At 31.5% G+C, this 21,810-nt stretch overlaps 3 protein-coding genes across 4 annotated transcripts in view; all 3 read left to right on the forward strand.

Moving 5' to 3' along the window:
- LOC139481700 (uncharacterized) overlaps window positions 1–15,671 on the forward strand; it is a 66,452-nt gene extending 50,781 nt beyond the window's left edge. Inside the window, exons 1-2 of one of the 2 annotated variants that reach the window (XM_071265172.1) lie at window positions 11,308–11,389; window positions 13,819–15,671. In XM_071265172.1, coding sequence (XP_071121273.1) covers window positions 13,819–15,522 — 1,704 coding nt within the window. In that variant the 5' untranslated portion in view covers window positions 11,308–11,389 and the 3' untranslated portion in view covers window positions 15,523–15,671. Of the gene's footprint in view, window positions 1–11,307; window positions 11,390–13,818 lie in introns of those variants that run through there. The other variant, XM_071265170.1, reaches the window with a different exon arrangement.
- Window positions 4,287–12,329, forward strand: LOC139483178 (uncharacterized). Its single transcript, XM_071267214.1, has 2 exons — window positions 4,287–5,324; window positions 12,300–12,329. Exons 1-2 carry the CDS (start codon window positions 4,287–4,289, stop codon window positions 12,327–12,329), a joined length of 1,068 nt encoding a protein of 355 aa, XP_071123315.1.
- Window positions 15,672–18,331: 2,660 nt separating the features above from the next.
- LOC139483179 (uncharacterized) lies at window positions 18,332–19,450 on the forward strand. The gene has a single exon (XM_071267215.1). The coding sequence runs from the start codon at window positions 18,332–18,334 to the stop codon at window positions 19,448–19,450; it is 1,119 nt and encodes a 372-aa protein (XP_071123316.1).
- Window positions 19,451–21,810: the final 2,360 nt, after the last annotated feature.

Genomic DNA, 21,810 nt, shown 5'->3' on the forward strand with positions numbered 1-21,810 from the left:
GGAGAAATATTACTAAGCCTTACCAGTAAAACACAGGCTTGGCAAATATAATGGTTTGGTGGTTTGTACATTCATCTTGTCTCGCCTTATTTGCCCATTGATAGGGTTTGTACAAAGAATAGTAAAAGAGTGTACACCAAACTAAAGAAATTAAACTAACTACAAAGAGAATGTATCGTGAAGCCCCGAAATTCTGAGGTCAGTTCTTTAATTGAATGTCTATAAAAATATTTTTGCGGGTTTCTAGTTCGCAATATATATTTTTAACAACAATGAATCACAAAACGCGTTGTCGGTTTTAGTGTAAGAGCCATCCAACTATGTTCTATTTGTAGTTTAATCAAGTTTTAGTTACACAGAGTGTTTGTTTCGAGATGTTTACAAGTAATTCACATACCTGTCTATTTCAAATAGTCACACGGTGTTCTATTTTCCAGTTTAGTTTTAGTTTGTTTTGCTTTGTTTGTATGAATGTTTGCTTACTCTTAATTACAATGCTAACTCAAACATGTATATAAACAAAGCAAGCAAACCAACCACACGTTTAAACAACAAGCATTATGAAAAAAACTCTAATATTGTTTAACTTATTAGTATGCGATGTAAATTTAGACATAAACAGAAACAGAAACTTTGCTTTTTCGGGGACGTCGATTGGCTTAACTGTCCAAGATAAATGTATTTAAGGATATCGAGGAAAAGATACACATTTCATCCTACATATTTATCAGGTTCTGGACAAATTATTTGGGGAAAAAAGAATTGACTAGATTATCAATAAATGCCATTGTTAAGGATTTTATTGATATATTACCTAATTTTCATTAGAGAGTCGGCTAAATAAAAAAATTATTTAATGAAAATTAATTGATTAATAATTTCCTTTTTTTTAAATGCATTGCATGTCCAATAGAAATGAATTGCCATTCAGTGAAAATGAAAGTCTAGTATCATTATTCGACAGTAAAAATGAATTGCATAACGAAAACAGTATTTGTTTCAATATAAAAAAGCTGAATAACAAAAACCTGTTTTAAGTTATAAAACATTAATCATTATCATGTAAAAAGGTAAGTTGTTCTGCCAATGATACTTAACTATATTCAAATCTCGTGCACACTCTGTTTGTGAATTATTCTTAATATTAATCTATTTGTGTATCAATTTTGAACCTAGATGGCTGTACTCGCGATAAAAACCCGTATCCGTCCACAAATAAATTTATTTATATGGTTTACATAATAGAGACAACGGTAACATTCTTTAGAATTTAAATAGCACAAACATATAAATTTTCCTAAGATAAAACATAATTAATAAACATATATTTTTTTTTTATTTCTTTAATTGCTGTACCTAAAGGGGGAAACGTGTCGATGTTTTTATGAAGCAACTTGATAAGATGTTTTTCACGACCAGTCGTTCTCCAATATCATATTTTTATTCTGATCAGACTGAAACTCATTCGTTGTGTGTTGAAAACTTATGTCACGTTTTGTTGTATCGATAGTAACTTCCTTCAAACACAACATTCGATCAACATAGTGTAGTTCTACCAAATTTATAAAATATTTAAAAACAAACTGACAATTTAAAAGAATGTATTTTCTGTTTATCTATTGTATATATTTATTACTATCATACATGTACTGATGTGTAACCAAAATGCTATGGTTACATTAGTATTATGACACGAATGAAAAAAAAATTGAATGTTGAATGTTGAATGTTGAATATTGAACCAACCGTAAGACATATGATATATCTCAACATGTAAATTTTAGATATAAGTTATTATTTGCTGTGAGTAGCTGGGACGGTCAAATATCTTGTGACCGTTTATCTATTCATATATCTTACAAGATTTGAAACATTTTTTCTCTCCTCGAACAGCAGGTAATTATGTATTACTTATTCTTGATATTTGTATTAGAATTGTCATCGTCATGTTTCTTCTTAATGTTTTTTCCTCTCATTTTATAGGTCCTTCGACAATTGTTGTAACGGGGTATATCATTTGTCAGTCCGTCATAATAATGTTTACATGGCGTTTCATATCATAGGGATTTTCAAAATTATGAGTCACAGATAAACCCTAAATGGAAAATGAAAACCCAAAAGTCTACAAAACACAACGCAATTATTGCAAAATGTAGAAAAATTTAAATTCCAGTTCATAAATGTTGAACAAATCGTCTTTGATTCTTGAATTAGAATACCACTGATATAGAATTACACAAATAATAGAAATAGCATGTCAATTATTCAAAACACTAATGGGTATCTGCTTTATAGTGAGTTAAGGAAATGATCATTAAATTTTTATATTTTATTCTAATGGGGAAAAGATAAAGATTTTTGTTCTATTTTGTAAACTATTAAGTTGTTTTTAGCTCTTTTGTGTGGTTTGCTAAAAGGTTAAAATGAAGTTAATATTTCTAGCATAGACGACAATGTTAGCCTTGTTTGGTCTTGCGTTTTCCCTATAAGATAACCATTGAAAAAAATGTCAAGTTCTGAATTTTCAACACCTTTTGGTGAAAATAAAACTGCAAAACCCATATATTGTCGCAGCTATTTCGATAGAGAAATGGCATTTTTCAACGGTTCCGAAATATCGAAATAGTATAAATGAAGAACATCCATTGCCTAACTTGGCACAGAAAATATTGCTTGTCACAGAGAGTTTTCTCCAAATTTCTAGATATTTCTCCACCAATGGCCAACACTCATTTCTTACTATTTAATTTTTGATATATAAGTATTAGTACCAGAGCAGCAAAAAAGCAATTTGCTTTTACCTATTAAGTTGGGTGTGAAATCTTGGTGGTGCAAGTCATCTTAATCACATATTTTTAACCTAAAAAAGATTTCCTTTGTTCTGAAAATATAAACAAAACATAATGAAAAGTTGACATTATATTTGCACCTACCTTTTTCAGGTTAGCTAGGTTATACCTAAATTAGGATATCTGGAGCTATGTCAGTAACTGCTAGTAGTCTGTTATTATTACTTATTATTTTCATTTTGTTTATTTTCTTTTGTTACCTCTTCTAACATCAGACTCGGACTTCTCTTGAACTGAATATTACTGTGCGTATTGTTATGCGTTTACTTTTCTACATTGGCTATAGGTATAGGGAGAGTGTTGAGATCTCAAAAATATGTTTAATCCCGCCGCATTTTTGCGCCAGTCCCAAGTCGGGAGCCTCTGACCTTTGTTAGTCTTGTATTATTTTAATTTTAGTGTCTTGTGTATGATTTGGAGTTTAGTATGACGTTCATTATCACTCAACTAGTATATATATTTGTGTAGGAGCCATCTGAAGGATGCCTCTGGGTGCGGGAGTGTCTCGCTGCATTGAAGACCTATTGGTGACCTTCTGTTGTTGTCTATTCTATGGTCGGGTTGTTGTCTCTTTGACTCATTCCCCATTTCCATTCTCAATTTAATATATTCGAAATCGTATCCGAAAAAGAAAAAAAATTAACATGGATTTTTCCTGAAACTCACATTAAAAATACGCCAATTTAGGCACAATAATAAAAAGAATATGAAGTTTTTATAAACCTTCAGCATTGAACACGCTATTTTATTGTAGATAATGGCAAGCTCTGTACCTTCTTGTGGTGTATGTGAATATCGGCATATCTTCAAACCAGCGTCCATTTCGTGTTCAGATTGCAACGAGGGCCTATGTGTGAACTGCAACGAGCATCACGAGTTGTCCAAGGCAACTAGAAAACATCGTACTTTATCAATGTCAGATTATCAAAAACTGCCTTCTTACATTAGAAATATTAATCAGACATGTAGTGAGCATGATGAAAGCTATCAGATTTACTGCAATGACCATGAATGCGCATGTTGCAGTAAGTACATTGTTGAAGAGCACGCAAAATGTCAAAATATTGCAAATTTTGACGATGTTGTTAACCACACAAATTCATCAATTGCTTTTATCGAAATTCAAGAAACTTTAAACGAAGTTGCTGAAAATATTCAACGGATCCGCAAAGATGAAAAGAACAATATGAAAGCAATTTCTAAAAAAAGAAAACGGATCGAAAGTGAAATTCAACAAGTTCGAGAAAATATCAACCAATATCTCGATAAACTGCGTGATAATTTTCTAATTGAATTAATTGATATAGAAAGACAAGAAAATAGGAAAATCAACAGTTTATAAACGCTTTAGACGAGCATAAATGTAAACATACCGAACACAAAAAGAACATTACATACATAAAACAATATGCATCAGATCTACAGAGCTTTCTAGCAATGAAACAACTAGAAGGTGATGTTGATGAGAAATGTCAGTTCATTGATTCACTTTCTGAGAGTGATGTGCTGAATCGTGTGGAGATCAAATGTAATATTAGTTCGTCACTTACTGACATTGCAAACATTGTACCTGTGTTCGGAAAAGTATATATTGAGAGTGCTAGTAAATCGGTGATGTTAACAAAGAAAAAGCAACAACAAGCCCAGTTAGTACTGCCTAGAGCCTTGTCCGTGTCCGTTGAGACTATCCAAGTGGAGTTACAACAAACCATAGAAAATAAATCCCATGTCAGAGGATGTTGCATATTGCCAGATGGTAGATTTGTTTTAACCTATCCTGACTTAAATAAAGTAGAAATAGTAAAAGAAGACGGGTCGGCTGATTTTTCATTGAATGTTACAGCCGCATATGGTGTAGCTCACAACGATGCAGATAACACATTAGCCATAACTTCATGGTGGTTCAACGGCGTTGGCGATCAAATAACAATAACTGATTTAACCCAGCGAAAAGTGAAGAAAACATTTTCACTTAGGGGACAAACCACTGGCATAGCGACGACAAATAAAACACTGCTGTATTACAAAACCAACAAAGCAATTCAAGCCATTGATCTAAGCAACGAATCGACACGGGAAATAGTTCCCAAGAACAAAGAATCATTTGTAGATGTAGCAATATGTAATGAAAAAATGTATTATTCCAGCTATGAATATGATACAGTAATATGCTGCGATCTAAAAGGCACACCAATATGGACATTCAAAAATAAAAGTGTTTTATCGTATCCATCTGGTATATCAGCCGACAAGGATGGTAACGTGTTTGTTGTAGGTCATGGAACTCAAAATGTCGTAGTTATCTCATCAGATGGACGAACACATAAGGAACTCCTAACTCTAAGTGAAAATTTTAGATCACCATGGTCAATTAACTTTGGGAGAGAAATAAATCAGTTATTAGTTGCAACTTACCACAATAAATCATATCTGTTTACCGTGTTTCAGGAAATTAAACTAAAAAAAACAACAATGGTAAACGATAACAATAGAAAGATGAATAACACCTTAAAGGGAAATTCCGCGATTTTTTACTTATCCTCTAATTATGTTCATCTTAACATAAAAAACACATTTGCAAAGTTTTAAATTTATATTCCTTCTAATAACGGAGAAATCAAGTATTTGTAACTTTTTTGGTTGAATTCTCGAGTGGGTCGTGACGTATTAGCCCGATTTATTGAATTCTGGGAAAAAATAAAATCTGTTTAACTCTTATAGCTTATCGACAATATACGTAATTAAAAGCGCACAGCTGACGAATGGTCGAAGTTATTAACCACAATATAAGAATGAACGAAAATGAATATGCATATACCGTTTTGTATTGATTGAATTGAACTCCTATAAAATTATCTCTAGTAAATGTTTTTGAATAAAATTAATTAATTATTGTTGAGATTTTTTTCATAAAATATTTATTGAACATTTTTACTGATATTGAACTGAAAATATTTCAGTTCTATTTACCGTTATTGTTTTGATAATCATTTCAATGCAACTAATGTGTGAGCAGAGTGTGTATATTATTTTGTAAAGGTCACTGTATATTTCTCGGCTTGAGGTCAATTCGTTTACCTTGTAGCTATTTAGCCGCAGGTGTGAGTTCAAGCGTACACAGGTATAAATGTTGTTATTTGGAAAGGATAAACAGAAAGGATTAGAAAGAGTATGCTGTCACGATGTTAATACACTAAGATTTAATACACGATGAGAATAAAGATACAATAATTAAATTGTGTAAATTAATTGAAAATAAAATTCAGATTCGTAATTCCGAAAGTGTATAAAAATAAAAGGAAACAATTTTTGATTACTTTCTTAGCGGCAATTGGCGTAAAGATTCAAATATGAAGCAAAAAATAGTAGTTTTAATCTTTTATAAAAACTAAATGAAATATTACCCAATTTGATATACCATTGTACATCTGTTTGATATCATTGACTTTACCGGAATTTCTTAACTTGTATTCAAATCTGGCTGTGTTTAAATGCTAATAAAACTATTGCAATTTTAAAGTTTTTAATTGACAAAAAAATACAACATACAACATGCATGATTTTTTTTTAGTTTCTTTTTAACATTTTATTCTTACATAATTAAATTCATTTGACAATCATTTACACAAACTTTTTGTGAAAAGAATATCAATTATCTAAGCTAAGGCATTATTTCTTTTAAGGATTTTTGAGGAATTTTTTTTAAATTCTATGATAATATTTGTGCAATGTTGAACATGATAGCCGTCATTAATCCAAATAAGTAATACAGTAGTTGTAATAAAAGTTATATTTTAGTCATGCATAACTGATATTGACGAATTTATAATATTTCGTCGATCCATACATCGTTGTTTTTGAAACAATCATTATTAGTATACATGTAAGTTTCCTGACGTATAAGAGCCATTGAGGATGAGCTCCAGAGAAATCAGACTAGTGGCGTTTCGTTCGTTTGTTTGTTGGAAAAGGAGAGGAAATGCAACCGCTTGTACAGATAAACGACAGAATTACCATACAAGCATTTATAGTCAACACAATCAGAAAGAGTTCCCATCGTTAGACGGGGAATATGAAGGCTTCCAAGCATGTCTAACTCTGAACAGTTAGAAAACAGACTATCGACATCGACCGCTTGTTCTTAATATTTGAAACTGTATGCATATATATACGTATACGTTTATGATATATATAGTGATGAGTTCTTGCGTCTGACAAAAACTAAATTCCTTCATGGTTATATCTTGCCATACGTTTATATTGGTTTGTAAGGTGATTACTCACAATCGTTATTTGAAAATCCTGTTTGTGAGATGTAGATTCATTTCAATACAGAAATTTCGTCTATATATTTCACAAGTGTATAACACGGAGAAGCTCTGAAGGTCCATTACTCCCATTTTGTTTGGGTGTGAACCATCGATGTTTACAGCAATATCACAGAATAAGATGATGATGGTAGAAAGAACTATGGGCGTCATGTGGCAAATATTACATGCATATCGGACAATGAGTTGTCAATCTGTATGAAAAGATTTCCAATACAACCATATTATTGAGAATGAATGTTTACATGCTATACTCTCGTACTAGTATTACAGGGTTCTTGTGGCGTTCACCTTAGACACACATCTTTTTAACGATGTTTAAAAAAAAGACAGAACCAATTTAATGTCATATTTCCCTATTTTTTTAAATATAACTAAAAGTCTTTTATCTGACAAGAATACCCCTATTTAGCGAACAAGTAATTTATTCTTTTTTCTGTTATTGAATACCAAGAAAGAAAATAAATCCCGAAATTAATTTGAAACTTTGATACTCAAAAGTTTCCCAGCAAAATATTCACATTCCCTGGGGATAATTAATGTTCGTCCAGTGGCATATATAACAATTGTGATGACGAATTACTTCCTTTGTTCGAGAACAATCTTATTGAAATATAAATCTGTGATTTTACTAGGTCCACAACTTCAATGAACCAAAGCAAAAGTTATACATAGACCTGTATTTAAATCAAATTGGTTCTCCTCTTCTTCTGGTATACAATAGTCTATCGACATTCGATGATTACATACTGTTGGCATACGTGGACTAGTCTATTTACAACACTTTTACCCCTATTTATTCAAAATATATGTTTTTTTCTTATGTTCAATGTATACATGTATATATTTTAAATTGCGCTATAGTTCCGTAACTTTCTATCCAGTCGTATAAACGAATCGTCGGCAAGTGCGTACATTTTTTTAAATCAATATTTCTGGTCTGTTCCAACCTGTCCTTCACTATTGACAATGACTATATATTACATTTTCCCAAATTCACCCTTGGAAAAAATATTTAAATAGAATTTTAATTTCATCAAATCTTATTTTTTGGGTATTATTTATATGTTTATGAATTATATTCTTTACACCAGAAATGTTATTTATAAACAAGCGTATGAGTTTAGTAATGACAAGTAAGACAGAGTTGTATATTATTCAAATGGAAAGTTATAAGTTATAAGTTATCAGCCGTGTACACTGATCAATACCTGCAGAAGTGAAACGATGCATGAACTTGCAAGCCCGACAGGAAATCGCTTGAATACCTGGACGTGTCACCTTACACCCCTCACAATACCTTTGGAAGTAATACCTTTAGCCATGCTGGTGATCAGATGAGGGAAGATCAAAATATATTTGTTTATTACTTTAAAGAATTATGAACAAATTAGATTTTCGAAAACAATTTTCACGGAACACTTATTTATGATTTCAACTTTGACTTTTCACCTATATCCAATATCAACAGTTTAAAAACAACAGACCATGGTAATTTAAAAAAAGTAAGAATATTTTTCGTATCAAGTTAGTTAGTCGGATAAAACAACCGTACGATTGACAAGATATCGACACGCAATTACGACTACATCGGTTACTGTAGTTTTGTTTCTTTGTGGTTTATAGACATATCGTTTTTATTAATCGGGAAAGAAGACAAAATGGCGGATCGCAGAGAATTGATACTCTAAATTTAAAATCGATGGTGATCGCTTATCTAGCGGAATAAAACTTTAATATCTATGAATTTGAGCATTTTTATACAGAATGAACATAATATCAATTTTTGATTTTTTTGCGAAGTTTCCCTTTAAGGCAAACAAAATACCATACTCAAAATTATATTTTTTAGCATTTCCTTCGACAATGTAAATTGTCCGGTCACCATTGTTTGTAAATGATACGACATGTTATTTTCTATATGCATTACCTTGTAGTTATTGATATAAAACAGAATTTCGGTTCAAAAACTTTTTTGTTTAGGCCATATTTAAGTTTATAGATTGAAAGGTTGTATATAAATGAGATTTTATTTTAGAAACTGGTGTGGTATATCAGCGTTTGTATGAGTTGTGAATTTCAAAAATTTTGCCCTCGATAATCATTAAAGAGAGATTTATTGTCAAAATGCGCATTTGGTGCAGTGAAATTGTTGATTGTATCATTATAAAAATAAGAAGACCTAGAAGTTGATTTGGTTAATCTAATACAACTAATCGCAGGTACATGCATTGGTATCGAAATTGATACGCTGTACGCATGTTTCGTCTACCTTCTACCCATAACTTATCAGTGACGCTCAAATAAAAAAAAGTCAAAAGGCCACGAAGTTGTAGAGCATTGAGGACACACTAACTTGCCAATGTAGCTGACGTTATTTCTTATGCATGAGTAAACTGTGTATGCCTTATCTTTCACAATTAATTGATGACCGTTAAATAAGTATTTAAATAATCGCCAAACAAACAAAAAACTTGATTATAGACATGAGGATAATCATTGATTTAAAGATGTTTTTGGTTTTATTTTACCGTCTAAATCAGCTCTGTCGTTTCGTTGTACAGAAGCCATAACCTTGTAAGCATTGAATGAGAAAGGTCGTGAGTTGAAATCCAACCTAGGGCAATTCAGAGATAAAAAAATAAATATTAGTTGTCTCTCTGCTTAGCACGCAGCGTTTATCGATAAGAGTACAAATAGGTTGATTGTCGGTCTAGTACAGAATTAGGTTTGCATTCATATATTCTAGTCCGGGATATGCACATCTGGGGTTTTAACAGCTAGCAATTCATTCAATCATCAAGCATTATATTAAAGATTTTAATTTCAATATCTCCAGTATAATAATATCAATGAAAGAACAACATTTTAGGCATAAAATACAATTTAAGAAAATAAAATAAAGGACAAAAAATTACATTTCATTTCGTTTCGTTGTACAGAAGCCATAACCTTGTTAGCATTGAATGAGAAAGGTCGTGAGTTGAAATCCAACCTTGGGCAATTCAGAGATAAAAAATATTTATATATGTGTTGTCTCTCTGCTTAGCACGCAGCGTTTATCGATAAGCGTACAAATAGGTTGATTGTCGGTCTAGTACAGAATTAGGTTTGCATTCATATATTCTAGTCCGGGATATGCACATCTGGGGGTTTAACAGCTAGCAATTCATTCAATCATCATGCATTATATTAAAGATTTTAATTTCAATATCTCCAGTATAATAATATCAATGAAAAAACAACATTTTAGTTATAAAATACAATTTAAGAAAGAAAAATAAAGGACAAAAATTACATTTCGTAAGCATTACCATCCAGTATGGATTAATAGCAAGGTCGTGTCACTGCTGTCATTTTCCGTATACATTTAAAACAAAAGTATACCCCTGATTTCATCATTAATTCTGATTTAAGCATACAAAACAAAGTTCTGCCACTGAAGTCAACATCAGAATGAGTGTATCGCAAAGTTATGGCATCGATTTGATCCTCCGTCTCATTCATTGCAAATTTGTGCAGCTGATGTCATCATCAGTATACATGCATTGCAAAGTTGTTTCACTGATGTAATCATCAGTATACATGCATTGCAAAGTTGTGTCGTTGATGTAATCATCAGTATACATGCATTGCAAAGTTGTGGCGCTAATGTTATCATCATTATACATGCATTGCAAAGTTGTGTCGTTGATGTAATCATCAGTATACATGCATTGCAAAGTTGTGGCGCTTATGTTATCATCGGAAAATAGGAGAAGTCCCACTATATTGCACCTTTAATTTACTCGAACACCTTGAATTTAATAGGTTAGCGTAACGAAATGTTCTATCCAAATTACTAACATATTTTTTATTTGCAATCAAGTTACCTTTTGAGTTAAATATTGGTCATTGTAATTAAATTTACAATCTATAAAAAAAAATCAAAAACACCTTGATACCTCTTTCCAAAATCCTTACATATTTTCTATCTGTATTCATATTGTTCTTCCTTTTCATACTAACGTGATATTAACAAACTGTGCATACAAATATGTATAATTAATACATTTAAAGTTACGCGCCATTTTAACATCCGTAACGTGATTTACAGATGTCGTCAATAGATTCGACGATAAATATCTCGTGACTGTTTCGTTTGTTTACCTTCCTGGTTGAACTATTTTATCAAGTTAAAGACATTTGTGTAACTTACTCCTTCAAATTCAGGTAAAATTATTGCTGCTTAATTTCATTTCAATGACATTTAAAGAAAGAAATAGTATTGTATAACATCTTAACTCCATCTCGTATCGTCATTATGTTTAAACAAGGAACTTTGTGACATGTATCAGTATGTACACATAATGTGATAGATGGTCTCTAAAACACGTCTTTTCTCTGTGTACACTATCAAAATAGGTTGTGTCCTGTATACCATGTTTCCCCATCATATTGATAATACCTCAAGTATGTTTTTAATGAATTCTTCTTAATTACTTCAACTGGTCTTAGCTACAAAATTAATATATTTGTATTGATTATTTTCATACTGGTCGTTCAAGGGTTATCGAACTTTAACCATCAAAACTGAAAAATTGTTCATACGTTTTATCTATAAATATGATTTCAGCAATTTACTAATTTTTTTCTACAAATTCAATGCTGATTATCATATTGTGCTCTAATTTCCGTAAATACGATTTTCGAATTGCATGTATATAATAAATAACAAATTAACATAAAAAAACAAGATTTTGTTCAGATCACTTTTGATATCTTTAGAATACATTGTGGATTTTTTTTTCTAGTTTAATCTGCATACAATGTTCACTCCCAATGATCAGTTCATGTCGTGTTGTTTATTCTTTAGTTTTCTATGTTGTGTCATATGTACTATTGTTTTTCTGTTTGTCTTTTTAGCCATGGCGTTGTCAGTTTGTTTTAGATTTATGAGTTTGACTCCCCCTTTTGGTATCTTTCGTCTCTCTTTTAATATTATGGCTCTTGTTGCCTTACGCAATGTATTTGTTTCTCTCGGTGCATAGTTGTGATGTTTTCACACAGCTAGCACTTGTCTCATAAAAATATATATACATTCATTCTTTTATATATTAATGTATAAACTTGTTTCATTCAGAGACGAGTGTGTGTTGTAATGGGAAGTTGATCATTCATACATGTTCCATTCGATCTGAAAACAAAAAACAATTGGAAGTCCAAATCATTCAATCTGAAACACAAATTAGTGACAATTATCTGTTATACATAAGAGAAATGGAACACTGTATATATTAATTACATATCTGCATATGGAGAAGAATTTACTTTTTGAGAAATTCTCGAGTTTTCATGTTTAGAAAGATTCTTGAAAAGTATCTATAATAATAGTAACAGTTAACAAAACAGCAAGTAAGGCTTGTCAAAACAATTTCCCCACCTTCTATTATTTTCACATACTTAATAAGAATCAGTTTTATATGCTACCACAAAATATGACTTCTCAGGAAATATCCTTTAATTTGATATGTTGCATTAAATAAAGGACACGTTTTGAATGTAAAAGTTATTTTTTTCAAATTTTGGAACACTACCAATTTTCTAGTTATCATATAAATTATTTGATACTTTGATACGACTTTGAAAATATGGTTCATCAATGGGTATCGTCCTGTGCTTAGCTAAATAAGAAACATTGTACTGCTTGTCGTACTTCGGTTTTACTACAGGAACTCTGAAGAGCAACAAAACCAAAGCAAACATACATAAAAACAAACTATTTGATAACAACTGCCATATTCCTGACTTGGTACAGGACATTTTGAAAATAATGGTGGGTTGACCTGGTTTAATGGCTAGCTAAATCTTCCACCTCATTATGTCAAAATCGAATAAATATGAAATACTCATGATACTAACACTATGTAATTTAATCACTGTTTAAATAAAGGCATACAGATGTTTTATGTTGGAATACACTTCTTTGCGTTAGAAAGACATACTGTTATGTTTTGAAAATTCTGACAGGAAATCTAGTCAATGAATGGTTTCTAGAATTAAGAAAACAAATATATTTACAAATATGCCTTTGTCTCCCTACCTAATTATCTTTTGATACGGAATGATCTATGTTTTTTAATCCTACGCAATTTGATTGGGTAAATTTATTATGTTCAACTGTTTATTTACTTGTCTCAATAGTTATGCGTGAATTATGTCCGATATTTGATGTTTTTACGTAAAATTAGTTATTTATTAAGACAGTTATTTTAACATTAGTGCTGAAGTAATAACTTATTTACGAAAATAAGTTTTGTTTTTGAATTTAACAGTTGTAATAAAAATTTTACTTAAGTTTGCTATCCTCGTTCTATACTTAAAACTAAGCAATTCAATAAACGAACAACACATATTTGAAACGGCAAAAACAACAACCACTGTAGCAGGCTCCTTACATGGGGCAGGCATAAATAGAATATTAAAGGGTAAACAAAGAGACACTGGATACATATATTAGAGTAATCGCAGTTATTATGCTATAATATAGATATACAAGGCTAAAAGTTTATGACTTTAAGTGGTTTTTATCTTCCTTTTAATGATTTACAAATGTAGCAAAGATATATTTTTAACGATCAATATGTATTTTTTTCTTGCAGATGATGGCAAGCTCTGAACCTTCATGTGCTGTATGTGAATTTCAACATGTCTTAAAATCTGCCTCCATATGGTGTTCAGATTGTGATGAAGGCCTCTGTATAGACTGCAGTAAGCATCATGGAATTTCAAAAGCAACAAGAAAGCATGTAACTATTCCGATATCAGAATATAAAACATTGCCGACTTATATTACAAATATTAAGCAGACATGTAGTACTCATGATGAAAAGTATCTGATTTACTGTAATGAACATGAATGCGCGTGTTGCAGTAAGTGCATCGTTGAAAGGCACACAAAATGTCAAAATATATCAAATCTAGATGATGTTGTCAAAAACACAATGACATCAAACGCTTTTCTGGAAATTCATGAATCAGTTAATGAAGTTGCGGAAAATATCAAACGGATCCGTCAAGATAAAAACAACAATCTGAAAACATTGTCCGAACAAAGAAAACAGATCGAACGTGATGTTCAACAAGTTCGATTAAACATCAATCAGCATCTCGATAAACTACAAGAGGACTTCATATTAGAATTGTATGAGATCGAAAAAAGAGAAAATAAAAAAATCAATCAGTTAATGAAAGCTTTAGATAAGCATGAAAGTAAAGTTGCCGAGCACCAAAAGAATATAGCAAACATAAAACAACACGCATCAGATCTACAGACTTTCCTAGCTCTGAAACATATTGAAAGTGATGTTGATGAAAATTGTCAGTTTATTGATTCAATTACTGAAAGTAATGTTCTTAATCGTGTGGAGATCAAGTTTAACATTAATACATCACTTACTGACCTTGCAAACAGTGTGCTTGAGTTTGGAAAAGTATTTATTGACATCTCTAATAGCTCAGTGAACATTGTGAAGAAAAAGCAACAGCAAGCTCAGTTGATAGTACCTAAAGTATCACCAATCATGCCCATTGAGAATATACAAGTCAAGCTAGAACAGACTATAAATACCAAATCATCTTATCTTAGAGGATGTTGCATATTGCCTGATAGTAGATTTGTATTCACCTATCCTGGTTTAGACAAAGTTACTGTAGTTAAACAAGACGGGACGGTTGACTTTGTTTTGAATGTAACAGCAGCATATGGTATAGCGTACAACAATGAAAATAACACTTTAGCAATATCATCCCGTTGGAATACCCAAGGCAAACAAATAACACTAATTGATTTAAAGGGACGAAGAGTAAAGAAAACTTTTTCACCTGGTGGACAAACCACTGGCATAGCAGTGACAAATAATACACTGTTGTATCACCTACTCAACAAATCAATTCGAGCCATGGATCTTACTGACGAATCAACACGTGATATAACTACTGAGAACATGGACACACAAATCAACATAACTATATCTGGACACAAACTTTATTATTCCAGTTATAAGTATCATACAGTAGTATGCTGCGATCTGCAAGGAGCGAAACAATGGACATTCAAAAATGAAAACATTTTAAAGAATCCATTAGGAATATCAGCTGACAATGCTGGTAACGTGTATGTTGGAGGATGTGGATCAAATAATGTCGTGGTTATCTCCCCTGATGGAAAAACACATAGAGAACTCTTAACTAAAAGAGATGGTTTAGATTCCCCATGTTCAATTAACTTTAGAAAGGAAACTAATCAGTTATTAGTTGCAAATAATTATGAGAAAGCGTATTTGTATAACGTATCTAGTAATTAAACCACTTCAATATTATATCTTAATGCAGTATTGAATGAAATTGAGAATAAAAGATACATATATACAAAAACACATAGTTGGAAACACAATTGCTAGTAAAATGTGTCGTATGTTGTTATTTCTTTTTTGTATTAAATGTAATACGTTCAGCTAGTATTTTGTGTTTTACAGTTTTCAAACGCTAGATGGTTTAATCAGTGATTATATAATTTATAAAAAAATTTACATCTTCTTTTTGGGTACATATGGATCTTATATATATTTGGTCATGAATCAATAAGCAGATTTGAAAAACAACACTTGAGGTTCTGCCGACAAAAAGATATCTGTATATATGTAACATATATGGTACATACTTGGAACAATACCACTGAGGACTAATCTTGATTGATGAATTAAACGAATGAAACATACAAATGCACAAACATACATGAAAACACAAGTGATAACTACTCTTATTAATTTGTGTTATTTTATCTTTTTTTATCTATAAAGGAATAACTGTATGTTTTACATTGTACATATACTGGTGATTTATTACCGGTAATGTGTTGGTAAAATGAGAATGGTTCATAAAAGGGTAACCTAAAAAGTAAAATCACAAAAATACTGAACTCCGAAGAAAATTCACAATGGAGAGTCCCTAATAAATGGAAAAATCGAAAACTCACACACAACAAACGACTAGATAATAATTGTCATATTCCTGACATTGTACAGCGTTTCTTATGTAACAAATGCTGGATTGGACCTAGTTTTTATAAAAAATCCTAAAAATTTTGCAAAATACATTTAATGTAATCTATTCCTGAGGTAGACAAGCCTTAGTTTTTCAAAAATTCTAAAAAAAAAATAACAGTTAATTTATAAATATGTCAATATCAATGACAGGCTGACTTATATGCTTTACCTTTAAAAATTTCTGAAAAAATGGACTACCCATTTTGAAGTTTGTATGTACCCTTGAAATGTCTTTTTCACCTTTAATTTCAAAGACTTTAAGTTATGATCTTAATGATTAGGATAAGCAAATTATACATTTAGTTGATAAAGCAAAACTTTCCAAAGTTAAATTTTGAACACAATGTGATTTAGGAGAAATCAATATGCATGATATGGGCGGATCGTCACTTGATTTCTAATATGACTTTTTGTCCTTGTCAGACATGTCAGATATATTTTACTTTTTATTTATTTGCTGAAACTTTAATAAAATATAGAAAATTGTAAGATCAAACGTGTTCAGCAAAATAAGATCTCCAATAAGGCAACTTGACAAAAATTGTCTAATAACCGCTGATAAGATGTTTGACGAAAAACAATATTACTGATTGCAATGAAAGGAAAACAATTGCATATATTAACCAGGGGAGCGATTCGTGCTCTTTTTGCCTCGTGCTTATATGGATTATAACGACGTAAGCGTTAAAAATCTAAATTATTTATGGGTGTCGTGTTGCTCGTTGCTTGTTTTTCTATGCTGTGATTGTATAGTGCTGTTTTTTGTTTCCTTTTCACTTTTCGTCTGTACTTTGGCATAATTCTTCGATTAGACTTATAAGTTTAAATGTCCGTTTGAATCTTTGGTCTATCTTTAACGCCAGTCAATGCAGATTATAGGACGATCTTCAGAGCATGGAATTTGTATTGGTTAGTATTGAGCTAAGTTCGATAGGTTCGTGTTGAATTATTTTTATGTTACCAAAGTTCTGGTGAAGCCTGTTTGGAACTTGCACATGACACTTTTCTGACACGTTTGTTTCTTCAATTGTGGCTTCAAATAATGTTAAGGGTAAAACGGCTAAGAAAAAAAGTCATCTCAAGTTCATACATAATTATTTTTAAGTTACTAAAGTCGCAATAATCAAACAAGGGATTGAGATTGCAAGCATCGTGTATGCCGCTTTAATGCTAGACTTGGGAGTTCCTCTATAGATAAACAGCAAAATAACAAAAATGCCGAACTCTAAGGAAAATTCAAATTATGTTTGGGGTTTGCTATAAATGCAGAAAAATAGATTTTAAGCTAGGGTGTTCTATTTACATTTGAAAAAGTTGAACATGTAATCCACAGCGGTTATGGGAGAAATATTACTTAGCCTAGCCAGTAAAACACATGCTTGGCAAATATAATGGTTTGATGGTTTGCACATTCATCTTGCCTCGCCTTATTTGCTTATTAATAGGGTTTGCACAATGAATAGTACAAGAGTGAACACCAAACGAAACTAAAGAAATTAAACAAACTACAAAGAGAATGAATCGTTAAGCCCCGAAATTCTGAGGTTAGATCTTTAAGTAAATGTCTATAAAAATATGTTTGCGGGTTTCTTGTTCGCAATATGTATTTTTAACAACAACAAATCACAAAATGCACGGTCGTTTTTAGTGTAAGAGCCATCCAACTATGTTCTATTTGTAGTTTAATCAAGTTTTAGTTACAAAGAGTGTTTGTTTCGAGATTTACTGTAATGAACATGAATGCGCGTGTTGCAGTAAGTGCATCGTTGAAAGGCACACAAAATGTCAAAATATATCAAATCTAGATGATGTTGTCAAAAACACAAAGACATCAAACGCTTTTCTGGAAATTCATGAATCAGTTAATGAAGTTGCGGAAAATATCAAACGGATCCGTCAAGATAAAAACAACAATCTGAAAACATTGTCCGAACAAAGAAAACAGATCGAACGTGATGTTCAACAAGTTCGATTAAACATCAATCGGCATCTCGATAAACTACAAGAGGACTTCATATTAGAATTGTATGAGATCGAAAAAAGAGAAAATAAAAAAATCAATCAGTTAATGAAAGCTTTAGATAAGCATGAAAGTAAAGTTGCCGAGCACCAAAAGAATATAGCAAACATAAAACAACACGCATCAGATCTACAGACTTTCCTAGCTCTGAAACAGATTGAAAGTGATGTTGATGAAAATTGTCAGTTTATTGATTCAATTACTGAAAGTAATGTTCTTAATCGTGTGGAGATCAAGTTTAACATTAATACATCACTTACTGACCTTGCAAACAGTGTGCTTGAGTTTGGAAAAGTATTTATTGACATCTCTAATAGCTCAGTGAACATTGTGAAGAAAAAGCAACAGCAAGCTCAGTTGATAGTACCTAAAGTATCACCAATCATGCCCATTGAGAATATACAAGTCAAGCTAGAACAGACTATAAATACCAAATCATCTTCTGTTAGAGGATGTTGCATATTGCCTGATAGTAGATTTGTATTCACCTATCCTGGTTTAGACAAAGTTACTGTAGTTAAACAAGACGGGACGGTTGACTTTGTTTTGAATGTAACAGCAGCATATGGTATAGCGTACAACAATGAAAATAACACTTTAGCAATATCATCCCGTTGGAATACCCAAGGCAAACAAATAACACTAATTGATTTAAAGGGACGAAGAGTAAAGAAAACTTTTTCACCTGGTGGACAAACCACTGGCATAGCAGTGACAAATAATACACTGTTGTATCACCTACTCAACAAATCAATTCGAGCCATGGATCTTACTGACGAATCAACACGTGATATAACTACTGAGAACATGGACACACAAATCAACATAACTATATCTGGACACAAACTTTATTATTCCAGTTATAAGTATCATACAGTAGTATGCTGCGATCTGCAAGGAGCGAAACAATGGACATTCAAAAATGAAAACATTTTAAAGAATCCATTAGGAATATCAGCTGACAATGCTGGTAACGTGTATGTTGGAGGATGTGGATCAAATAATGTCGTGGTTATCTCCCCTGATGGAAAAACACATAGAGAACTCTTAACTAAAAGAGATGGTTTAGATTCCCCATGTTCAATTAACTTTAGAAAGGAAACTAATCAGTTATTAGTTGCAAATAATTATGAGAAAGCGTATTTGTATAACGTATCTAGTAATTAAACCACTTCAATATTATATCTTAATGCAGTATTGAATGAAATTGAGAATAAAAGATACATATATACAAAAACACATAGTTGGAAACACAATTGCTAGTAAAATGTGTCGTATGTTGTTATTTCTTTTTTGTATTTTAAAAATGTAATACGTTCAGCTAGTATTTTGTGTTTTACAGTTTTCAAACGCTAGATGGTTTAATCAGTGATTATATAATTTATAAAAAAATTTACATCTTCTTTTTGGGTACATATGGATCTTATATATATTTGGTCATGAATCAATAAGCAGATTTGAAAAACAACACTTGAGGTTCTGCCGACAAAAAGATATCTGTATATATGTAACATATATGGTACATACTTGGAACAATACCACTGAGGACTAATCTTGATTGATGAATTAAACGAATGAAACATACAAATGCACAAACATACATGAAAACACAAGTGATAACTACTCTTATTAATTTGTGTTATTTTATCTTTTTTATCTATAAAGGAATAACTGTATGTTTTACATTGTACATATACTGGTGATTTATTACCGGTAATGTGTTGGTAAAATGAGAATGGTTCATAAAAGGGTAACCTAAAAAGTAAAATCACAAAAATACTGAACTCCGAAGAAAATTCACAATGGAGAGTCCCTAATAAATGGAAAAATCGAAAACTCACACACAACAAACGACTAGATAATAATTGTCAGATTCCTGACATTGTACAGCGTTTCTTATGTAACAAATGCTGGATTGGACCTAGTTTTTATAAAAAAAATCCTAAAAATTTTGCAAAATACATTTAAGGTAATCTATTCCTGAGGTAGACAAGCCTTAGTTTTTCAAAAATTCTAAAAAAAAAATAACAGTTAATTTATAAATATGTCAATATCAATGACAGGCTGACTTATATGCTTTACCTTTAAAAATTTCTGAAAAAATGGACTACCCATTTTGAAGTTTGTATGTACCCTTGAAATGTCTTTTTCACCTTTAATTTCAAAGACTTTAAGTTATGATCTTAATGATTAGGATAAGCAAATTATACATTTAGTTGATAAAGCAAAACTTTCCAAAGTTAAATTTTGAACACAATGTGATTTAGGAGAAATCAATATGCATGATATGGGCGGATCGTCACTTGATTTCTAATATGACTTTTTGTCCTTGTCAGACATGTCAGATATATTTTACTTTTTATTTATTTGCTGAAACTTTAATAAAATATAGAAAATTGTAAGATCAAACGTGTTCAGCAAAATAAGATCTCCAATAAGGCAACTTGACAAAAATTGTCTAATAACCGCTGATAAGATGTTTGACGAAAAACAATATTACTGATTGCAATGAAAGGAAAACAATTGCATATATTAACCAGGGGAGCGATTCGTGCTCTTTTTGCCTCGTGCTTATATGGATTATAACGACGTAAGCGTTAAAAATCTAAATTCTTTATGGGTGTCGTGTTGCTCGTTGCTTGTTTTTCTATGCTGTGATTGTATAGTGCTGTTTTTTGTTTCCTTTTCACTTTTCGTCTGTACTTTGGCATAATTCTTCGATTAGACTTATAAGTTTAAATGTCCGTTTGAATCTTTGGTCTATCTTTAACGCCAGTCAATGCAGATTATAGGACGATCTTCAGAGCATGGAATTTGTATTGGTTAGTATTGAGCTAAGTTCGATAGGTTCGTGTTGAATTATTTTTATGTTACCAAAGATCTGGTGAAGCCTGTTTGGAACTTGCACATGACACTTTTCTGACACGTTTGTTTCTTCAATTGTGGCATCAAATAATGTTAAGGGTAAAACGACTAAGAAAAAAAGTCATCTCAAGTTCATACATAATTATTTTTAAGTTACTAAAGTCGCAATAATCAAACAAGGGATTGAGATTGCAAGCATCGTGTATGCCGCTTTAATGCTAGACTTGGGAGTTCCTCTATAGATAAACAGCAAAATAACAAAAATGCCGAACTCTAAGGAAAATTCAAATTATGTTTGGGGTTTGCTATAAATGCAGAAAATAGATTTTAAGCTAGGGTGTTCTATTTACATTTGAAAAAGTTGAACATGTAATCCACAGCGGTTATGGGAGAAATATTACTTAGCCTAGCCAGTAAAACACATGCTTGGCAAATATAATGGTTTGATGGTTTGCACATTCATCTTGCCTCGCCTTATTTGCTTATTAATAGGGTTTGCACAATGAATAGTACATGAGTGAACACCAAACGAAACTAAAGAAATTAAACAAACTACAAAGAGAATGAATCGTTAAGCCCCGAAATTCTGAGGTTAGATCTTTAAGTAAATGTCTATAAAAATATGTTTGCGGGTTTCTTGTTCGCAATATGTATTTTTAACA

Source organism: Mytilus edulis, chromosome 7 (genome assembly GCF_963676685.1).
Source record: "Mytilus edulis chromosome 7, xbMytEdul2.2, whole genome shotgun sequence".
NCBI lineage: Eukaryota > Metazoa > Mollusca > Bivalvia > Mytilida > Mytilidae > Mytilus > Mytilus edulis.

Bases quoted from the DNA above. Each gene is read 5' to 3' on its own strand.
- LOC139483178 (XM_071267214.1), top strand. From the start codon at position 4,287: ATGAAACAACTAGAAGGTGATGTTGATGAGAAATGTCAGTTCATTGAT. The intron at 5,325-12,299 runs GTAAACGATAAC...TGTTTCATTCAG, and splicing joins AACTAAAAAAAACAACAATG to AGACGAGTGTGTGTTGTAAT.
- LOC139483179 (XM_071267215.1), top strand. From the start codon at position 18,332: ATGAAAGCTTTAGATAAGCATGAAAGTAAAGTTGCCGAGCACCAAAAG.